The sequence below is a fragment of the Strigops habroptila genome, chromosome 3 (genome assembly GCF_004027225.2).
Source record: "Strigops habroptila isolate Jane chromosome 3, bStrHab1.2.pri, whole genome shotgun sequence".
Lineage (NCBI taxonomy): Eukaryota > Metazoa > Chordata > Aves > Psittaciformes > Psittacidae > Strigops > Strigops habroptila.
This window is the reverse complement of record NC_044279.2, coordinates 26,279,975-26,302,403: the sequence shown is the minus strand read 5'-3', so window position 1 is coordinate 26,302,403 and position 22,429 is coordinate 26,279,975. Positions and strand designations below refer to the sequence as shown.

Below are 22,429 nucleotides of genomic sequence, written 5' to 3'. Positions count from 1 at the left end.
GCTGCAACCAGTTGGGATCAGGAGGCTGCATTAATCCATGCTGAGGCCCCTGTGAAATAAGCCACTCACTGCCACGTCCTCTATACCGTGTTTGAACACCAGCTTGAATGGATGGTTGCAGTGAAAAGAAGCTGAATTGCTGTGTCAAAGGTCTTCAGCGATAGGTTTCTTAGCTTGTTGCTTGTCTAAAGGATTTGGGCTCCTGGCACTGGTGTTACAAGAATTTGCATTGGTCTGCATACCAAGCAAATATGATGGAGGGTGGAGATATAAAATGCAGCAAATTTTTTAGTGACACAGATGTTTTAGCCATGATGATTGAAGGATCAGTAATGCACTGGAAGGGCTCTGTGACTATAAGCTTTTCTATGATTTCTGGCTATTTGTTCTTATAAAACTTACTACCGTACCCAGAAACCTTGTCTCACTTAGGAACACAGAGATGCTGGCACAGAAGGAGCTGTGCCTTCATGTGTATCTCAATGTATTTGTATTGTTTATGTTTGATCTTTAATTCTAGGTCTGCAGTGCATCTTTTTATTTGTACTAACTTATTGACATATATTTAATTTTATCTGTATTTTAAGATAACATTCTGTTCAGGGAATTATTTTTCTTCTTAGAAGTGCCATAAATGATGCAGGCCTGTCTTTGCTCGATCTGTTTATGTGTATGATTTATGTAACATTGCTGTTAAATTTTTACTTGCATCTAGTGTGCAAGCTACATAGCCTCACATTCAGAAGTGGGTAATGGGGCTGTCATTTTAGTAGATCCGCATGTGGGAATAGTAGGCAGTTTGCAGTGTTCCCTCCGCTAGTGATCTTCTAATGTAATTAACTGATAGAGCAGCACGATGATACTTTAAGCAGTTTAAGCCCATTATTTCCCTCCTACTGGGGTTCCTCACAAGCTTGAAATCTGAATGTCTCAAGTCCTTGAAGAAATCTTTTAAACAACATAGCTTTTGTCACTTTGAGTGAGACATTGTATGTGATTTGATGATTTTGTTGCTTGAAAAATGTCTGGATTTTCCTCTCGTGTTTATTCCCATGTTCAGAATGAATCATGAATATTGGCAATGAATAACATATATAACAGGAATGAAATGGCATCAGCTTTCAAGAACATTTCAATCACCTCATTTGATTAGCCTCAACAGGAAATCTTAGATATGACTTGTGTGCTTTTTTGCTTGTCTGCCGTGAACTGAATAGGATGTAAATTCATCTCTGTGAGCATGCACAGTTAACAATGGAATAACAGTCCTTCGCTAGATATTTATTATACAATAGGATGGAATGATTCACCAATGTAACATAGGCACCTTTGGAAATGTAAATAGTGCCTTATTGTGGGTGACTCAGGCATGATTAAAATGAAAGCAATAAAGAGAAGGAAAGAGAAAGGGGGGTGGGTATTTGTAAGGCCAGGAGCTTCTCACAAGCACAGATGCTTGGCTTGTTTAGACAGCATTTATGGAGGTCATGCTGGTTGTCTTTAAATAATAAAAAAAAAACCCCAACCAAAACCAACAAACCAAACCAGGCTGTACTGTATTCCATTATCTCTACTAACACACCTAAAATAAAGCATTCATCATCTAAAGGCTGTGGAAATAATTGGGTTTTGACAGTAATTTCAAATGAGTTGGCACTGCAGGAATATCAGGCAAGTTTCTTTCTCTAGATACTCATTAGTTGCCCTTTTTAAGTCCTACCAAGTTACAGACAAGAGATGATACTCCAAGCTGAATAGCTGCACTGTCTTCCCTTTGTGGACAGAAATAATTAGGCACGCACGGGCATGTTATGAATTCAGAAGAAAGGACATACAGTGCCACCTTTCACTGGTGATTGTACTTGGCTTTATTCTGCAGTCATCTTCTGCTGGCATCGTCAACTCTCATTTCTCAGAAATCCCTCTCTGCTCCCCAATCCTGCTACTTCAGGATTAGACAGTTTAAAAAGGAGAGAGAAGAAAAATACTGCTATCCAAATTTAGGCAGATGGACATTTAGCATTGTCTGATGATGCTAATTTATTGCCGCGCACTGAAGGAAACCTGAGTCCACTACAGGACGGAGACATTAGATATGACAGTGATTTCTCCAGTGCCAGAATGGTGACTGTAAAGAAATGCTTCCTTATGGATAATGATATATATCAGATATATATTAGATATATATCAGATATATATCAGATAACCCAAAAATGGGTTGATTTTTACTTCTGGTGTTAATATGATGACAGCTAGGCCTTGATGTAGCTTCCACTGAAACAATAACTGAATTCTCATGAAGTTCAGTATAAAAATAGTCTGTCCACAGATCCTCCAGTGCTTCTTTTTACTGTTTTGGAGATGTTTCTTATTATAAAGTGTTTGCTTTTGTTAATATTTACGGACACAAAGGGACGGGGAGAGTAATTAATAACTGGCAAAAGTTGATAGTTTTCTCAATAGAAGATTCTTATATTTAATGAGTAGCAATAAGAATGGCAAAAGGACTAGGGAGGTACAGTCCAGATAAGCAGCTCTGGTAGTTAAGTGCAACTGTAGCAAATCTACTGAGCTACACCAGTTAGCTGGTAGTCCAGCCCATACAATCTAAAAGCATCCAGCACTGTACCTGTTCACCTTGCCCACTCCCATGGCTAAGCTGTAAAAGTGAAGAATTGTAGCAGCCCATAGTGAAAAGCATAAAGGAGCACCAGTATACATGCAAGCAAAGAAGAAAGCAGTAACAATGGTGCAAATGACACATAAATTAAATCCTATCTTCATTCAGGTCACAGAGTTTGTCTATGAATCAGTACACATTGCTTGTAAAAGAGCGGTGATGGAGAGAAGCTAACAGCATTTCTTAAGAGCCTCATTAATTCTTCTCCATTGATAAGCTCCATGGAGCTGACCTGTTGAGGGGGCTGTTCAAAATGGAAATGCATTTCCCAAAGCAGATTTTATTGATGGCAGTCAGTAATGATGAGTGTCTCATCACTGGCTAAGAAACTTTGTTGTCTTCAGCATTTCTTAGTAAAACAGGCAATGGGAGTTTAAAGCAAATAGACTATATCCATATTCAGTGGATAACTTCATGGAGAATCTTCTGAAACACAGCAGATGTAGGTGGCTTCCCAAATTTGGAAATCAAGTTTCCTCCGGGGTAATGGGAAAATTTTCCCAGTTTAATAGGAAAAATGCCAGCATTCCAGGAGCTGTGAAGCTGTGGTGGGGGAGTGGGAGAGAAAGCACAGCCTGGCTTTTCATGTTATTGTTGGCACAGCAGCAGCACTGTGCTACATGGGGGACATGAACATCTCTATCCTATCATAGCATATTCTCTCTCGGGAATATCCTGGCCTAAGCAGAGGAAGTAATTTCACTGGCAGTCTGAAATTTCCCCAGTGACATAGTTTGATTGTGTCTCTGGCTTACATTTGCATTCCAGAATGAGGAATGTTTCTTCTAAAGGATGCATGGTTGTTGGTAGAAGCTATTTCAGTCTCTCCATTCCTCTTCCTTTTTAGCAGGTACTGGGGCTGGAGAAAGCAGGGACTGCTATTTCAAAGGCAGCTTGTATTAGACATATTAAAAAAAAAAAAAAAAGAACGGGAACAGTAAAAAAAAGAAATAAGATGTAGGAAAATCCCAACTATTGAGCCAGAGCCAGCATAAATCAGTGTAGCTGTGCTGCACACAGTAAAATTGGGATATTATCCTGATTTACGCTAGCTGAGAATCTGACATCCAGTTCATCTGTGAAAGAAAATGTACAATGGAATTAAACCCCACGAAACTAGTTCTTTGCTATATCAGCTTGGTGCTTAATGCCATTCCAGTGGAGCAGAAAATGACACTTCCATTTTAACAGTTTATGGCTTTTTCAAGAAAAAAAATACAGAAAATATGCAGCCAAAACCCAAACAAAGCAGCTGAATTGCAGGGTTTCAATCTCTTCTAGTGATACATTTCTGGAAGGCAATTTTCTATTTTACTGGTCATGGAAAATGAATCATATGTTTGATGATTTGTATCCTGCTGTTGTAGTCTTCTCTTCATTTTTTTTTGGCTCCATATTATTTAATCTCAGTAAGTGCCATTTCTAAAGGGAACAGAATGAACTGAGGGCCTCCCATCTGTGTATCCATGTCTTCTTATCAGAATTTTTTAATGACTGGTAGTCTGATACAAGCCTTTTAAATTTAACAGCTAACAATTGTCAGTTCCCTCTTTAGTCATGGATGCATGTCTATATGTCTATATGTAAGTATATATGTGTGTGTATATACATATATGTGTATATGTTTGAGAAATACTTTGGCACTGGTTAAGGATGAGACCAGTAGGTTTTTTTACAGAAGATATTCTAACCCTCCATGTAGTTTAATAGAGAAAGTTTTCATTTGTGGAAGATTGAGGTGAGGGGAAGTTGAGAGTTTTCTTAAACATCTAGAATTTCATGGAAGAGCTCCAGTTCTCTTTAGTAGCTCCTGTAGAGTGATCCAAAACCTATAAAAACATTATTTTATTCTCTTAAGGACATAGGGATTTTCTGTGGGGGGCTGAGCCCGACTACCTGGGGATTTTCTCAGCAGCTTCCAAAATGAGATGTGACTAGAAAAGCCCTTTGAATTTCCAGAAGCCCATACAGATGGAACTGCCAACCTTGCAGCTTCTCTGGCTTTGCTTCTGCCCTAGATTTCAGATAATCTGGATAGCTATCACGATTTTCACCCCTAATCAGAAAGCCAGTTCGGTTTTCTCCTAATCTGTTTTTTGCATTTACTCACTGTTCTCATACTGATTGGTTCACCAACTTTAATGAAGTGGAATCAATTAGGGAAGTGCTATTATCTTTTACTTCATAAAATAGGAACCAAGGTAATGAGAAATAAAAGGCTTTTAGGCTTTTAAAAACTTGTCCAGATAGTTTCACCAAGATCATACAGGATGCAGAGACAGTGTTGAATGCAGGACATTGAGATCGACCCCTAAAATTTCTAACTGCAGCGGAGTAGCAAATGCAGATAATAAAATGTCTTCCATGTAATGTGGGGAATCCTGAACTCAATGTCAGTGGAGCTTGGACTGGAATAGGAAAGACCTGAACGTGTGTGCAGCTATTTTCCAATTTGTGGTTGACTTTGTTGTGAAAACAGAATTCTGCACGTGGCAGTCTAATGCTCTATCACATGTTAGGCAGATGGAATATGGATGCTTTTTAAAATTTGTCTTTTTTATCAGAAGTAAGGTAATAACTTATCTGAGGTTGGAAAGCAGCTGGGAGGAGGAGGGCACACATGTGGAGAACATGTCCTGCTCTTGTACTTACGGTTTCCTCTCTTTTCTTTTCCAGTGAGTATGTTTTTGAACACATTAACCCCCAAGTTCTATGTTGCCCTGACAGGCACTTCCTCATTAATCTCTGGACTTATTTTGGTAAGTACTAGATATATTAATATCACTTTATAAATTGATTTTGTTATCCAGAGTGGGATTTCAGACTTTATCCAGATGAATGGGTGTCTTTTTTTTCCCTCTTAAACTTCCATTTCTGCAGTACATAAAATTTGTATTTATTTACAGAAAAAAAAGTGCATTCTTTTTTTCTGTGGGAACAAGATAAAATAGAAAATGTTTCAGTGCTGTGTGTCTTTGAAGAAAAAAAGTCTTGAAAGATAATGTGCCCCACTAACAACCCTGCAGTAATTCTTAACAAGTGTTTGCACATTAGGTGTTTCCATTGGCAAGTACTACAGAAATAAAAAGGCTGGTAAAAAGATGAGGAGGACAGGTTCCAATTGTCTCAGCTTAATTACAGCAGGATCCTAACTAGACTGTGTCAGTTTGGTGTGGGACATCCACATCTCATTTCCACATTGCCTGTAGCTGACGTAGGCAAAGAAATGGCACGCTTGACTTCCGAATACCTGTGAGACTCTCATCACTTAGATGATTTCAGGTATAAAGCATCAGGTGCACTGCTGCTGTGCCTTGCTCTGGGCTTCATTGTAGCAGAAGGCAATTACTTAATGTCTGCACCTTGGGCATTCATCATTCTTGTATGGATTGAGCCCCAAAGCACAGGACGGAGGGAGCTCCAGAGATATCAGCGTTCTTTCAGAGTATGAACAGGAGCCCAGCATTTAAGACTTGGATTCTGTTCTGCACAACTCACTCAAATGCATGGGAGGAAAATACTGAATATTACATTCAGTACTGTCACTCAGAAAGAAGAAATGTTTAAAAGGCCATGCCCCATCACCAGGATGAGAAGGAATGAGAGAAATAACACGGTTCCACAGGCACACTTCCATATTTGTTGTTAGAGAATGAAGACAGAGGGAGGAGGTGGCAAGAAAAAGACACTTCGTGCCCTACGAAAATACCTTACAGAATCAAAAACAGGAACAAAACCCCTGAAGAGAGCCTAAATGATGTGTAACTAAATTCTGTGTATAGCAAGACTGCAAACATAGCTACAATTTATACTGTAATCATGAAGGCAATTTCTGAAGAATTAAGTCCAGTAGGAAACTTGTAAGCAAGAAATTTCTAAGTAAGTGCTGTACTGTGATGGAAAATACAAGAAGGAAGTGGCAAAGAGTTTTCAAGAATGTGATATGAGGAAGGGGCGACAGAGGACCGATAGAAGCCTTCCAAGAAGAGATTAGACTGAGCAAGCCTTAACCAAAACAAAAATCACTAAATGCTGTATGACAAAGTCCATTATTATCAAGTTGAAGGAACAATGACGTGATGGAGGCATAAATAAGGACTGAAAGAAGATTGAAAGCCTTTTTTTGTGGACCTTCACTACTGCTACCAGTTGTTGTCTGCTGTTCATACGCACCACCGTAACTGTGCAAAAGATATACAGGCCTGGCAGGTAACAGCCAGGAAACCTAGATTGTAGGGACTAGTGTCCAAGAGGGACATGCGGTCTGTAAATTGGATAAGGGAAAAGGAACTCAGCAGGACATGGTCATGGAAAGAACAAACTGCAAGTTGAACAGACCATACATCAGGAAAGACAGCTGAGTAAGTCCGAGTGAGGTAATGCTAGCCTGTCATTAGCCCAGTTGTGCTTCAGATTAATAATTTCTTAATCATCTTGCTGTTTACCAATGGCACAGTAACATGCTGAATTGCCCGCATGACCACACACTTACCTGTCACACTAAAGAGCAGCTTCAGTTCTAAAGGATTCTTAAGTCCTGCTAATGGTACTCAGTGAAACACATCTATAAAATAAACATTCTCTTGTCAAATCTGCATCACTGGGGTATTTTTCAGACTAGATGTACTAATGTTCCTTGGAATTTTCCACCATATGGTCTGGCAGATTTCTTTCCATTATCAGTTGGCCGCAATTCCTAATCAGAAAGAGAAGTCACAGCACTGCAGGTTATGAAATGATGGAATTTTCCATCATTTCAGAAGTGTGGTAACTGATGGGAAAGTGAATGCTTTTCCTATTTCATGTTTGGTTCATGAAACAATGACTGTGCAGAGTTCAGCTTTGGGCAATTGCGTGCTACGTGACTGCTTTGCAAAATACTACTCTCCCTTCTTGTCTCTTACTTTGTTTTCATTCTTTAGGTGAAATTCTGGCTTTGCTGTAGGCAGTGTGACTTAAATGAAGCAAGGACTTCTTTTCTGCATAGCTCATAACTGTACAGAAAATACTTTTCTATATCTCAAGCATTCTCCCTAATAATTACTTAACTACAGCACATAGTTTAAAATGAACAATTTAGCATATATTCAGTTCATGCCTGCACTATTTTAGGCATCAAAACCAGGAACCAAATTAAGTCCCAAGCTACATTAGAAATATTGTATTGGAAACTTGGTTCCACCACAGTTACTTTTAATCCAGTAAAAAACAGGGTTCTGTCTCACAGAATACAATGAGCTGCATTGTGTTCAGTGTTTGAGAGGCGAAGATTTTCCACAGGTAGGGTAATAAAACTGTCATGAAACACAACTGACGTCCAGTAAATGCTGTGAACTGGAACTATGTAAATGCCACTGAGATTTCTAAATAAGGCTGCATATTTAACATACAGTTATCACCAGAGTGAAAGCTGGTTAGCAAGTGTGGGTGGCATTTGCACTGCAAACTGAAGGAGTCTCAGTTCTAACAAAGCACAGGCAGAAGTGAACCCCAGTCTTGAATCTCCACCAAGAATGCCTTGTTATTCTACTTCAGAGCTTGGGACAACAAGAAGAGTTTTCTGCTACACAATGAGAAACATTCTGCAATGAACAAATACCAGGTCTTTCAGAGAAAAGAATTAGAAAGCCAATCTACAGAGGTAGAGCATGGGTGCTGAGCCCATACGCTGGCTAGCACTGAGCAGCTGGGCTGTCTGCTACTACCTGAGTATGTGTCTAGCATGTGAGAGTCCCAGCCTTTTGTAGCCAGTGGTACTAGTATAGAAGTCTGAGAGAGGATGTGAGGGACCTCTCATTTTTTGTAGATATTAATCGTTCTTCTGGTTGTTTCATTACCTTTGTGTAGTCTGCTGCAGAGGGGCAGAAGGGTGACTGAGTTCTGGCTGTTGCCACAGCCTCCAGGAAAGTCTGACAGTTGTGCAGGGACAATCTTTGGTGGCTGAAAAGCGATACCTGGTAATTGTTCAAAGTTCCTGCTCTGCTCAGCAGAGGCTGACAGGTCAGGGAAGGCAGAATCCCTGGAGGGAGTTCCTAAGAAACTGGAAACACTTGGCAAGAAGCACATGAGAGGGGAAGGGTCTGTAGGCAGGTGGGCTGTAATCCAGTCCACAGACAAGAGAGAGGTCATAAGTAACGGGTCTACCCAGTGTTGAGAGAGGTACTACACTTAGCCTTAAGTGCCTATAATACAAGCAATATATTACTTTTTTTCCATTTCTGTATTTCCAGATGTAGATGAAGTATAAGTAAATAGCTGCTCGTTAGCACTGCATGTATCTTCTCATGCTGACTCTTGAGATAAGACAAGTAGGTGTTCAGTAACCTGGAGCAGAGTCTAAGAGGATGCTAAACTGGTGTACTTCATCCAGAAGGAATGGGGCTGCACAGCCTTCAAGACTGTTGTTAAGGCACTGAAAGCATGGTCAGAAGCATACTGTTTCCTAGAACCAAACTGTGCAGGACTGGAGGATCTGCTTGAGTCACTGGCTACTCCTAACAGCTAAGTAAAACAGACCTGGGACTTACTTTTTTTGGAAGGCAAGTAGCAGTGTATAGTCACATCCATAGGGATAAACAGTCTGGCCTCTCAAAATGGGGTGATCTTTTTCATACTGTTTACTGGAAACAGCCCCTGACTTTGATATCCCTAGAATGTGTCCAGTCATTGCCTGGGAGAGTTGGCACAGGCCAGGCAGCGTGCTAGCAAACAAACAGCACGGATGATGGAGCCAGCCAAACCTGTGCTGTGGTCCTGTTTTATTTATCAGATAGGCTTAACCATGGAATCAAGTTCTACTATCATTATCCTGTTCCTCAAGAGAGTAAATTTCATTTAAATCCATTAGATGGTTGTTATCACTGAGGTACCGTATTAGGAGAATACTCCAAATCTTACTCTTCAGAGACCTGGAAGCCTCATTACGAGGCTGAATGAGAACTTTGAGCTGTGGAAGTTGCTGGCAAACAAAATCCTATAGTGCTTCTCTTGAAGACTCGATACATGTACAGTAGAAGAGGACTACAGAGATCGCTGTAAGAGAGGATGCCTGTCTCGGATACGATAAACAGGAAAGCATAATTCAAAACACTGATAGACATCACTACTTGGTTCAGTGAGAACCACCATCAAAACCATCCCTTGTGAACTGGTGCATTTATGATGGAATATCTGTTCTGAAAAACCAGCTGGGAAGATCAGATACCCCTGTGATGCAGAATAGATTTCTTGCTACACAGAGAAATAAAATGATCCTGGATTGAGAGCAGAGATAAGAAAGAGGATGACTGTAATGTTTCATTGCACAGGGGAAGAGAAGTACCTGCCCAGAGAAGCAAAGGCAAAAAAAGTCCAAAGCAAATATCTGAAATGCATTGAGAAGACTTACGACTGATTAACTAGCTTACTTAACCCAAATATATTTGTCGCCTTCAAGTTGCTTTTTCATAGCCGTGCACTTCTAGAAATCATCAGTAAGGATTTTACAAAACAAATACTCCGACATCAAGCATTTTACCCAATACCAAATTAAAAAAATCTAGATCTGGATTTCTAAACACACAAAACTATAAATGTTCAGAACAGGGTTTCATCTTGGCCTTTGTGAATATAATGGTTTCAAAGATCCCTTGAGGGTTTGGAGATGTTTGACCCTGTTACAATTGAAAGCACAGGGGCACCAGCCAGAAAGAGCCCACAGAAGTTTGCTACTGCTGTGACGGGGACAACCTTTGTGAAGATGAGCTTCCCTCCCACTGTATCTATGCCAGAAGTGAGGTAGCCTTTTCTTTCAGAAGTGTTGCAGAAATGATCTTTCTCCTTAATTTCCTCTCTGATCCAGATCTCTTTCAATGGGTAATTAATTAAGCCTTATAGTCAGCTATTATTCTGCAGATCATCTCTCATTTGCTGAACTGTGAAAAGCCTGTTGACTTCACATTGCTTTCAAACTGGCTGGTGCAGTTAGAAACTAAATTTGATTTGCAGAAATTGGGTTTCGAAACAGCTGACACTGAGAAAGGTGCAAAAATTCTGCGAAGAGCATTTATGGTTTTGACTTCAGTACCAGGTTACAGATTACCTTCTCATACACCCTGAACAAACCACTCCAAGCAAAGGCTTATTATGATGATGATTTATGACTTTAATTTCTAAGAAACTCTATGCATTGAGATCTGGCTGATGTTTCCTGGCACTGGATTCACTCAACATTGTAAATATTTTTAAAGCTGCCTTAAACAACTTAGGAGCTTTAATGCCATTTTAAAAAGTAATTAATGTAAGTCTAGCGAGGCAGACTTACAGCTGTGTCACATGTTTCAGCAAGTTCCTGTCACTGAGCTGAACTGTAGTAGTTACCACACATATCTACATTCTTCCTGCTTGTACTCCCAGTTTTACTGAAATTCAATGTGACAGTTTTCCAGCTGGTATATATTTGTGCAGGGCAAGTGGGCTCAAGCATGCTCTTGTGCTGCTCTACTCTCCCTCTCTGGGTTTTACTGACCTTTTATCTAAAAGCTGATTATGATTGAAATACCGACCAAAAATTTATTAGCACATTTTGAAAAATCTTTTTTTTTTTTTTTTCTTCTCATAAAGAAAGCTTCTCCTACAAAGCTTGTTAGAATCCTATCATCATAGAATCCTAGAATGGTTAGGGTTGGAAGGGACCTTAAAGATTCAGCTAGTTCCAACCCCCCCTGCTCCCCGCCATGGATACTGTTAGATACGGTCTATAACTGCCAAGAGATGTGAGCGGCCAGTCTGGCAGCTGTACTTCAGGCCCTGACTTACATTACAGTGATAGTCTTACCGAGCATCCCTTGCCTCAGTACAAGACTATAGTCTTTTGATGCTAAACAACCATTCCCTCTGAGGCCTTGGGCAGGTAGAACTTTTGATTGGTTCAAAGTTTGCAAAGATGAAACAGAAACAGATGCTCACAGCAGATCTGGGACTGTTATCTTACGGCACAGCCTTTCTCTCATGGTCAGCCACAGGCTGATCGTAAGATTTAAATTCTAAATCCGTTGGAAAGTCTTGTGTGCAGAAGAGCATGAGAACAGCTAAAACCAAATCTGGCTTGCTCAGCTGTGCCAGCTCCCTGTCCACCATCTCCAGCATCTGGGGGCAGAGCTGCATGCCAGGGGAAGTATATCAGCAGTACAGAACAAGTGTTCAGTGATACTCCATAGGCACTCTGTCCCTGGCTCCCAGCATTCCCACCTGGGCACTGCTGCAAGCGCCTGCCGATGGAATGAGTATAACGAGGGAGGCACCGTGAAGCCTGTGTAAGGAGGAGCTGTCCTGGCTGTGTGCGTTTTTGGTGATTTGCCTGGGATGTCGAGCTCACGGAGATCTGGGTGTGTGTGTGTGTGTTCTGGTTTCTCTGTGACCATCTGTTTATCTTCCCAAGTGCTTGTGATCTCAGTGTGTTCACACAGCCCTTCTGTCTTTTACTCATGAAGCTGATGCATTCTTCCTTGTTGATGTCTCTTAGAAGGGCCATTAGATTGTTTTGCGGACTGAGTGAACTCCAGAGCTGCCAGGCATTCCTGTGTGAACTTCTCTCAAGTGGCCACCAGCTGCATTCTCACTCCATCGCAGCGCACCTAGGGTCAGCTTCCTCCATATGAATGCTCTAGGTGCTTTAACAAGCCTCAGCGTGCAACGCATTGGCCTATCCTTTGGAAAGGAACATTTCCTTATTATGCCAGAAGGTTTATCTTCTGGTTTTCCCTCATGGAATGATTATCTCATCTACAGACAATCCCATGGAGACAGAAGTCAGTTTGATCATAGAAAGAGCTCAAGAGAGCTTAAAAATGAGAACACATTGTGTGAGGGACAGCGTGGAGCCCAGCTGTAACCTCTCTGCAGCAGGTGGCCTTCCACGAGGCCTTCCAGAGCCGCCTGGCTCCTGGCTGGCCCACCAGTAGCTGCTGGACAGCATGCTGAGGGTGTCAGAGGTATGGCCACATTCCCTTCACTGGTTGCTGATTGTGCCTACTTGTAGTAAGAATTAATAAATCACCTTTTTTGTTGTCGTTTTGGTAGAGATCTTGTAAAATCTTGCAGCACTGGCATAAAACATGGATTCACTGAGTAACACTGAAAGGGTGAAGAGCGTTCATTCACAATTTCTAGTGCAATCAGTATTGCAGAGTACTGCCAAATTTTTCAAAACCCCTTTGATTTGCTTTTGTTTCAGTTGGTATAAAGATGTTTGGGTGATGATTCAAGTGCAACTGCAAAAAACACTCATTTTACATACTCGTTAGAAGTGTCTGTGCCTTTACAGTTTTTACAGTCAAAACCTTTTTCCTATTTATATGAAATAGTCTTCATTTCCAGGTTTATGTGATTTCCTGAAATATGTGTATTCTTACCCAAGAATAGAATTCCTCAGTGAAAATAGCACAACTCTATAGTTATGTATATAATTTCAATTATAAGGGGTTCTTTTAGGCTGGGGAACGATTTTCCAAGTAGAGCTTTGTAAATATTTTTTTTTTCCTGATTTGCTAACGGAACCAAAATGCTGAAGATAAAATTAATTTGGCATCAGCCCAAGTCAGCCAAACAAAACAAATCACAGTTTAGTTGAGGGGGAAAAATCCTGAACGGAGCAGGATTCAGCTGCCTGGAGTTTGTTGGGTATTTTAAACATTTTTTTAAATTAAACCCAGTAAATTCCTTTGGAAGCATTACTGGGAAAACAAGCAAACCTGCTTTTCCTCACTTTCCCTCGACTGCAGAGGGAGCTGGGAAAGGCGAGGTGAGAGCATACTTCTGGCTGCAGCACCCCGCTTGCGTGGCTGATGTCAAACAGGAGCACAGAACCACAGATAGAATGGTTTGGGTTAGAAGGGACCTTAAAGATCATCTCGTTCCAACCCCTCTGCCGTGGGCAGGGACCATCTTCCACTAGACCAGGTTGCTCCAAGCCCTGTCCAACCTGGCCTTGAATGGATGGACCTGAGCTCCTGGTTTTGTTGTTGTTTTTTTCCAGAAGTCAAATGAAAGGAATGCTCCTAGCACTTTTAAATGACTTTAAAAGAAATAACTTGACGTTAGGTTCTTTGGGTTAAAAAAAATAAATTAAAAAAATCCCAGATTCGTTCTGCTGACGAGAGTGAGATTTTTCACCTCCCGTAAACCAGGTTTGTAAAGCCATTTGCCGGATTCAGCACGAACCTGGATCGAATTTAGGCTCTCGGTATGCCACCGGGAGGCCGGCCGGCCGCTGCGGCGAGCGGGCCTCGGCGCTCCTCGGGCCGGGAACGCGGTGGCAGGTGCCTCCCTCAGGAGGCGAGGGAGGGAGGCGCGGGTCGCGGGGCGGCCGGAGCGCGGTTCCTGCGCAGGCCGGGAGGGCGGGCCGGGGCCGGGGGTGCCGGCGCGGCTGACGCGCTGTGTGTGTGTGTGTGCGTGTGTGTGTTGCAGATCTTCGAGTGGTGGTACTTCCGCAAGTACGGCACCTCCTTCATCGAGCAGGTCTCGGTGAGCCACCTGCGACCCCTGCTGGGCGGGGTGGACAACAGCGCGCCCAGCGCCGCCAGCGCCGCCAACGGGGACGCGGACTCCAGCCGGCAGAGCGTGTCAGGTGAGCGGCGCCTCCCGGCCGAAACCTCCCGCTTCGGCACCCCGGGCGCCCAGCGCGGGGGAGAGCAGAGCGGCCGCGTGTGCCCGGGCTGTGCGCGCCAGCGGCTGTTCAGGTGCGGAACCTCAGCAGGATGAAGCTGCTGAGTGCTGGCCGAGGCTCAGGTGCGTGGCACGGCCGTCGGGGGCTGTCAGCCCTCCTGCCCCCAAACACCCCGCGGTTACCCCACCCAAGGGTGCCACGCTCAACTTCAGCCCAGGCCCATCGTGGCAGCCCTGGGCAGCTTGCCAAAGGGAAGGCCCACAGAATCATAGAATCAGCTAGGTTGGAAAAGATCTTTAAGACCATCAAGTCACTGAGGGCCTCGTCTAAACAGGTTTTCAACACTTCCAGGGATGGTGATTCCACCACTGTGCTGGGCAGCCTGTTCCAATGGCTGATCACCCTCTTGTTGAAGAAATTTTTCGTAATATCTAATCTAAACCTCCCCTGGTGTAATTTGAGGCCGTTACCTCATCCTGTCACTTATTACTTGGGAGAAGAGACTGACCCCCACTTTACTAAGCCTCCTTTCAGGAAGTTATAGAGAGGTGTGTGTGTTGCAGCACCCCTGAGCCTTCTCTTCTCCAGACTAAACAACCCCAGTTCTCTCAGCCGTTCCTCATCACACTTGTGCTCCAGACCCTTCACCAGCTTTGTTGCCCTTCTCTGGACCCGCTCCAGAGTCTTTCTTGTAGTGAGGGGCCCAGAACTGAACACAGGTTTCAAGGTGCAGCCTCACCAGTGCCCAGTGCAAGGGGATGATCACTGCCCTGGCCCTGCTGGCCACACTATTGCTGATACAGGCCAGGATGCCATTGGCCTTCTTGGCTACCTGGGCACAAGCTGCTCATGTTCAGCGGCCATCAGTCAGCACCCCCAGGTCCTTTTCTGCCAAGCAGCTTTGCAGACACTCTGCCCCAAGCCTGTAGCATTGCATGGGGTTATTGTGGCAACAACAAACACCATCTCCTGTGGAGCCATGAGACCAGATAAGGCTTCCTATAGACTTGTCTTGTGGTCAGATGAAAGGCAGAGCTGCTTCATCAATTGCTCTGGCTAATTATATCTTTCCTAATTCGTGCAATGCTTATTGCTGAGGCTGTGTTGCCAGTGCATCTATTTCTGTCTTCTTCTGAAAGCCCTGCTAAACTGCATGTGCTCTTTCTGCAATGTAATTTCTAAAAGCAGGGAGTATTTTTATTTAAATCTTTTGAAGAATAAGTGTTGTTAAAAAAAAAGAATCAGTAAAAGATCTCAGGACTGCCCAGCTGCTTTTGCATCAGCTTATTTTTTGGATCATGTAGTGTGCAAACAACATTTAGATTTTACTTCAGTAAGTGGAAGCATAGCGACTTTTATAGCTTAAGGGCTTATTCTGTTCCTGACTCTGCTACTGATTTGATTTGTGACTTGGGCAAGTCATAACGCAGTCAGGTTTTAAGAAAAGGCCTCCAGTAAAGACAAAGTTAAATCAGAAGAAATGAACTCTTACACCATGGAGGGGAGGATGTCAGTTTTGAACTGAGGCAAATTAAGTCCTGTTATAGCTCTGCCACAGGAGGACTATCCCTGCAGGTCACTTCGTTCACATCACAGGGTTTGGGATTCTGCTGAGGCACTTTGAGTCAGGTGTCTGGTTGTCCATGAATCATTCCTCTGAGAGACAGACCAGTCTGCCTAAACTGAACCAGCCCCCCAAGCACTGATTTTTCTGGACCGAAGAAGAGTCCCAGGAGAATTTGTCTCCGTGCTTCCGTGACTCAGCTGCCTGGAGAGGATGAATCGAAAACTTAGACCATGACTGGCGGAAGATGCTGAAATGCTGTTGCTGCTGGCTTGAGTTGGAGATACTCACTGTTAAGGGAAATCAGGGCAGGAGCATCTTGGCTTGTGTTCCTCATCTGTAAAATGAAGCTTACCTCTTTTTCAGCCCTAGCTTGGAATACAGACCATTATCCTAACATCGGGCATTAATTCAGCTTTCATTAGTGTGGTGTGCCCCTAGAATCAATTATGGTTTCATTATATTTATTTCCTCTGCAGGCTTTTAAAATATATTAGAATTAACAAGTGAGGAAACATGAATGAAAAAAAAAAACCAGTTATGGAGAAAACATTATTGTTTAGCAGCTGAGGTGCCTATGTCTGTACCTGGCAAATTTTGTTTCTGCTGTTCAGTGTTCATGAAAACAAGCAAGCAAAAATCAGCTTTGAACTCACAAGTTAAATAAAATAGGTGGCCTCAAGAAATCTTGCTGTCTATTGAGTATTTCTACTTCAGGAAGCCTCCATATAGCACAGCAAATTCAACTGTCATCATTCCCACCTGAGGAGAGGCTGTGAATAGTGGCACTGCATGGTCCAGGATATTAGATTTGGGTGAACTGGCAGAAAGCATGGGATGGCTTATAAACACCTGTGTGCCCTCATCAGTGTGATCAGTCACACCAGCAGCTCTGAATTAACTCCCATTGTTCGAAAGCAGAAGGCACAGTAATTTGAGTAATCAGGTTCACCCAAGCACCCTGACTTCTCTGATATGAACAAATAGTCAAGGAGCATGTTTGCTTTCAGTGCATTGGCACTCGAGGCTATGGGTTGGGACTGTCCCGGTGTCTCTGGGTAGTGTGTCTGTACAGATAGCCTGTTATTCATGCCTTCAGAAAGATATCAGTGCTCAAAATATGATCATTGAACAAGGAACTGACAGATTAATCTTCAATAAATCCTAATTGCTTATATAAAATAAGGACATAGATATATTATTAGTTCATAGTGTAACAGGAAAGGCAACCTTTTCACTTTGCCATGCATCAACACTGGGGTATTTCTTTCGCTATCCAACAAGGTGAAGATGGCTTTTTCGGTTGGCTCACCATGTTTGCCTGTGTAGATGTTTGACTGTGGTAGAATATTGGAGTAGATATCTTTGTCTTCAAAAGGTCATAAGAATGGTTGTTGTACTGAGAGCATGGTATCAGTAGATAGCAAGATGAAAGGAGCAAAGAGCACATCATGTTTAACTAGCCAGACCAATGCCAGACTACCCACAGAACAGAAGGTGGTAATAAAATCCCTTCTTCACCTCCCCTTTTTGTTCCCCAGTTCCACCTTTCCCTGCTGCAGTGCTGCAGTACTGCATACTTCAGATGAAGTATAATCACTTAAATTTAAATAAGATGTGCAAAAAGAGTGGTGTCACTGTGACCAAGTAGTTGTTGATTGATCTTGTTGGTTGCAAATAAAGTAAGCCAAGCCACTGAATTGTACCTCTGGAACTGAGAAGGCTGATGTTGATTTAACATTTATGATGCTTTGAAAGTCACATTGTGTAAAAACTGTCAGATTGAAGCTTGTCAAACAGCTGTACCCTCTGGCTGCACAACAAAACAGCTGAATGTTGATTGAGCACTTCTGCTGATTAAACCAGTGGATCTTTCTAATATTAGATACCTGCTGAAGTGGTTGCTTGAAAGATGCAGATGCATAGTCAATGCACTCACTCTTCCCAAACATCTTCCCATTCCCGTGTCTCTCGTGTTTCATGCATGTGTTAGGCGATGTAGGCAGCAAGCTGAGAGCCCACCTCCTATGGCACTTGAACAAGTTTATGTGTAGCTGTGGGTGTCATTATGTTATTGCAAATAATTTACGTAAAAAGCTTTCTCTCTGTGCCACTTTAGCCTCATACTCAGAAGTGGGAGATATGTCCATGAGAAAAGAGAAGGGCTGGACTTGCCATTCTGTATTTCTGTCTGTCTCTTTAATGGAACAGGCATAAACGGAACAGGGATATACTTACCAGGATTGTAGGGTAGGTACCCTGCTGACTCAATATTCCACCAAGAAACTGTTGCTGTGATATTTTAGAAATGATGTCACAAAATTTCGTAAGGAAAAATGGGCTGGTTGACTTTTGGTGATAGAAAGCAGCTGGTGGAATGCCAGAGGGCCAATGCTGCTGCTGAGTTTTTGCAGAGCACCACATGATGGATCATCCAGTAGCATACCTGTGGTGGCACATCGTGTTGCCTCTCAGTGAGTCTTTGTGCAAATACTGGGTTTGATTCTGGTCTCACCTTCACTGGAGTGAATTGTCTTTGTTGAAATGAAGAGAACAAGTCTGGTGTTAAATTAAAAGAAGAAAAGCTGGAGTTAAGTGCTCACCTTTTCAAAGGCTATAGAAATTGGGGTGGGTTTTTTTCATTCTGTTTTAAATTACACTGTTGTGGATATTCTTATCTCTTCCTCCCTGTAGTGTGAAGAATTTGCAATTTTTTTTGCCCCTGAGATAAATGTATGAAATGCTTTTAGTGTTGCCAAACATTTGCAATGCACCTGAACTTTCTCTGCCAATCTATTCAGCATCCTTTGTCAACCCTGGTATGTTTATAACTTCAGTAAGGTCAGCAGATGTTGCCATGGATCTTCTACCTCACGAGCTAAGAAGAAATTATATTTGGCAACTGGAGCTGAGATGCTCAGCGATTTACAGTATTAACTGGACAGTGAAATTTTTCTGTAGAAATAACAAGTCTGTAGGGGCTGAGTTAATTGCTGGTTTTCAGTGCAATAACCCAGTGTGATCCCTTTTCAATTCTGCATCAAGGTAAAAGTGAGTCCTGGAACTAATCAGTATTATCTTTTCCTCTGGCATTTGGAGCTTTGTTAGTGGTTGTTTGTCTGGAATGATTACATTTGTTGACACTAATTTATAATGAAGTTACTATTTTAAAAGGGAAAACAGTCTGGTTACCTGCATCTCTATGCTTTGATTTGGTTTGGTTTGGTTTTTTTCTTCCTTCTTTTGTACCTATAAAAAGTCATTTGATAAGGCTCATTAGAAGGTAACTGATGTTTCTGATAAACCCCGAGTACCATTGTAATTTGGCAGAGATTCATTATTGTGTGTTTCTGTTTATGACAGAATGCAAAGTCTGGCGAAATCCTTTAAATCTGTTCAGAGGAGCGGAATATAATCGGTAAGTGCTACGATGTTCCAGTCTCAGGCATAGTACTGGGTTAAGGACCTTAACTGTACTTTTCCGTTAATCTAACTCAGAGATTGAAAACCAAAACCAGCTGCGGACACGTGCTCATGCCAGGTTTCTCTCTCATTTGTGAAATGTTTCTGAATGAAAAGGAATTAAAATTCATGCATAAGTTTTTGGTGACCGTATAAAAAATGGAAAAACCTGGTGCTGTTAATCAAGTAATTCTCTTCAAATCAGTTATAGCAAACAACCTAATGAATTATATTTAGATTTCATGTAGTCTTAATGTTTGAATATGTGTGTTACCAATTTCCAGTGTTTGCTTTCCAGCATCCTTACTAGCTTAGGTTCAACTGCTGTTGCTCCATCACAGTACAGTGAAATGCAGTGTATGTTGGTTAGGAGATTGTCTGGGTGAACTTAGTAAGCTATCCCCATCTCTAACATCTAGGATTCTTTTCTAGATTAATTTTGCTGCATGTGATCTCATTAACCAAACTGTCTCTTTGTTGGCATGTTTGCAGGTATACATGGGTGACAGGGAGAGAACCTTTGACTTACTACGATATGAATCTTTCAGCACAGGACCATCAGACATTCTTCACATGTGACACGGATCATTTACGGCCTGCAGATGCTAGTAAGAGACTTGTGAACAACTGCTTTTGCTAATAGTTAATGGCTGTTTTAAACTGATGCAAGAAAAATGCAGTCAGACATCAGTTCTCTGAGGTAGATAAGGAAAGGTAAAAATTTGAGTGTGGAAAGCCATTGCTGTTGGATTCATGGTATTCTAGATCTGAACATGTATCTATATAGATATAAACCTGTCTAATTTGTGTCACTATTTTGTTCTACTGTCTTGCTGAAGTCATTCAAGGTACCGTTTGCAAGTGTAAAGACCTGTTTTTTCCTCCTGTTTCTAGCAGTGGCTTCAAACATGTATAGCTTGACGTGCCTCCAGCTGCAGTGTGCTATGTTGAGTTACATTATCCAGGTCCCATTTAGTCTATGATGACAGAAGAGAGAGAGAGCTTATGTAAAACTTGAGTCCTGTTTTTAATTCCCTGATGTAGTTAGAAGCTCTGTAAAAAATGAGAACAACACATTTACAACTGAATTTGTATAAGCAGCTTTAGCTGTGTTAAGCCTTTACTGTTCACTCCATGTGCAGACTTTGGTTCTGCTAAAAATGTACGACAGTGATTTAAATCATCAGAATTTGCCTCTGAAGAGACAAATCTTCTTTGCCTCTTAGGAAGGGAGAGGTACTGACAGTTGGGTTCTCCATTCTGAGGGTATAATTACAAAGGAGAACATACTGTTTTGACACACGATAAATACAAATCCTGTTTTCTGAACTCAGTGGGCTGATTATGAGAAGGTCTGATTAGCCTGGATGTTGTTGCCTTTTAACATTCACCTAAAGCAGCAGCAAAGTAAGGAATTAGAATAAGAATCCCATCTATTCTTGTATTCTTTTGTGCCCTGTGGGATCTACTACCCCAAGAGGAAAAAGCTGCTTGTTACCTCTGTATGTGACAGTGCAGATGGCACGATCTCTCAGCTGGATTTTCCTGTGGAAAAACGTTTGATTAAATGAAAAAATAAAGCTGAATATTTGGGGAAAAAAGCTCATGTTGATCATGTATCTTTTGAGTGATCACTGAGCTCTTTGAAATGCTCTGGAGTGAGTCAGGCTGAGAGCAATAAATTCTGTTGTTATGATGCAGTAGATTCTCCTTGTTAACGCTGTAATGACTGATTTGCCCCTGTTCTGCTTTGTTTATTGAATAGTAATGCAAAAAGCCTGGAGAGAGAGAAACCCTCAAGCCCGAATTTCTGCAGCACATGAAGCTTTGGAATTGAATGAGTGAGTGACAGCAACATTAACGTTTATTTCCCGTCATTTAAAAATCCATTTGGTGATAGCTTAAGGCAGGGGATTTGCTACAGCAATTTTTAATCATGATTACAGGCCTGTCACAGGAGGGCCTACAATGGGAGCAAAAAAGCACAGCTGCATGTTGTGCTAGCCACCCAGAAGATCCTTTGACAATGGGAGTCTTCCCATTGATGTCACTAGGCTTTGGATTGGCACAGCAAAGTGTTAATTAAGTTGCCTCCTAATGAGCATGTGAAACATGCATTTATGGGATGGAGAGTTTCCTCTTGGATTTTTCAGTCATCCTGAAGAGAGGCAAGAAAGAAGGGACTCATAAACACCTTCAGAAATATTTGTTTCACATTGAGAGAGAATATGATGTAATTTTCTGGGACTTTCCGTCTTTTGAGTCTGTTACTTATTTTCTCAATGAGAAGTGTAATATCCCACAATAAACTCAGTGCTGTGATTATTTACTGGCACGGTGAACTGCATAAAGTGGAGAGAGTCCCTTAGGTTGCTGTCAGAGGTTACTGCATTCTAGAATTCCATGAACTGGTGCCTTATAGATTGTCCTTCATGTGCTTCCTCAGAAGACAAAGAATTGTTTATTCCTGGACAGCAGTTTAACTGAGCAAGCACGTAGCATAAAAGGCTTTTGCAGAAGTAAGCCTATCCTTCTATCACACAATGGCAGTGAAGGTTGGCAGGGACCTCTGCAGATCATCTGGTTCAACCCCCCCCCAGTCAAGCAGAGTGACCTGCAGCACATTGCACAGGACCATGTCCAGGACCAAGGAGAGAGACTCCACAAACTCCCTGGACAACCTGTACCAGTGCTCAGTCACCCTCACAGTAAAAAAGTGTTTCCTGATGTTCAGATAGAGCCTTCTCTGTTTCAATTTGTGTGCTTTGTCTCTGGTCCTGTCACTGCACACCACTGAAAAGAGCCCGGTCCATCCTCTTTGCACCCTCTCATCGATGACTGACATCAATCATGGCTGAACAGTCCCAGCGCTCTCAGCCTTTCCTCATATGTGAGGTGCCCCAGTCACTTAATCATCTTCATGGCCCTTCGCTGGACTCTCTTTTGTACTGTCTTGTACTTGTCCCTCTTGTACTGGGGAGTCCAGAACTGGACTCAGCACTCCAGGAGTGGCCTCACCAGTGCTGAGGTGAAGGATCACCTCCCTTGACCTGCTGGCAACACTCCTCCTAATACAGCT

The 22,429-nt window shown here is 42.2% G+C and overlaps 1 protein-coding gene across 3 annotated transcripts in view; it reads left to right on the top strand.

Moving 5' to 3' along the window:
• ST7 (suppression of tumorigenicity 7) overlaps positions 1–22,429 on the top strand; it is a 145,556-nt gene that overhangs the window by 71,188 nt on the left and 51,939 nt on the right. For all 3 annotated transcript variants that reach the window (XR_003990567.1, XM_030479549.1, XM_030479550.1), the window contains exons 2-6: positions 5,357–5,439; positions 14,126–14,285; positions 19,252–19,306; positions 19,843–19,958; positions 21,116–21,191. Coding sequence is in view for 2 of the 3 variants with exons in the window: in XM_030479549.1 (XP_030335409.1) it covers positions 5,357–5,439; positions 14,126–14,285; positions 19,252–19,306; positions 19,843–19,958; positions 21,116–21,191 (490 nt within the window). In the remaining variant the exon portion in view is untranslated. The remainder of the gene's footprint in view (positions 1–5,356; positions 5,440–14,125; positions 14,286–19,251; positions 19,307–19,842; positions 19,959–21,115; positions 21,192–22,429) is intronic.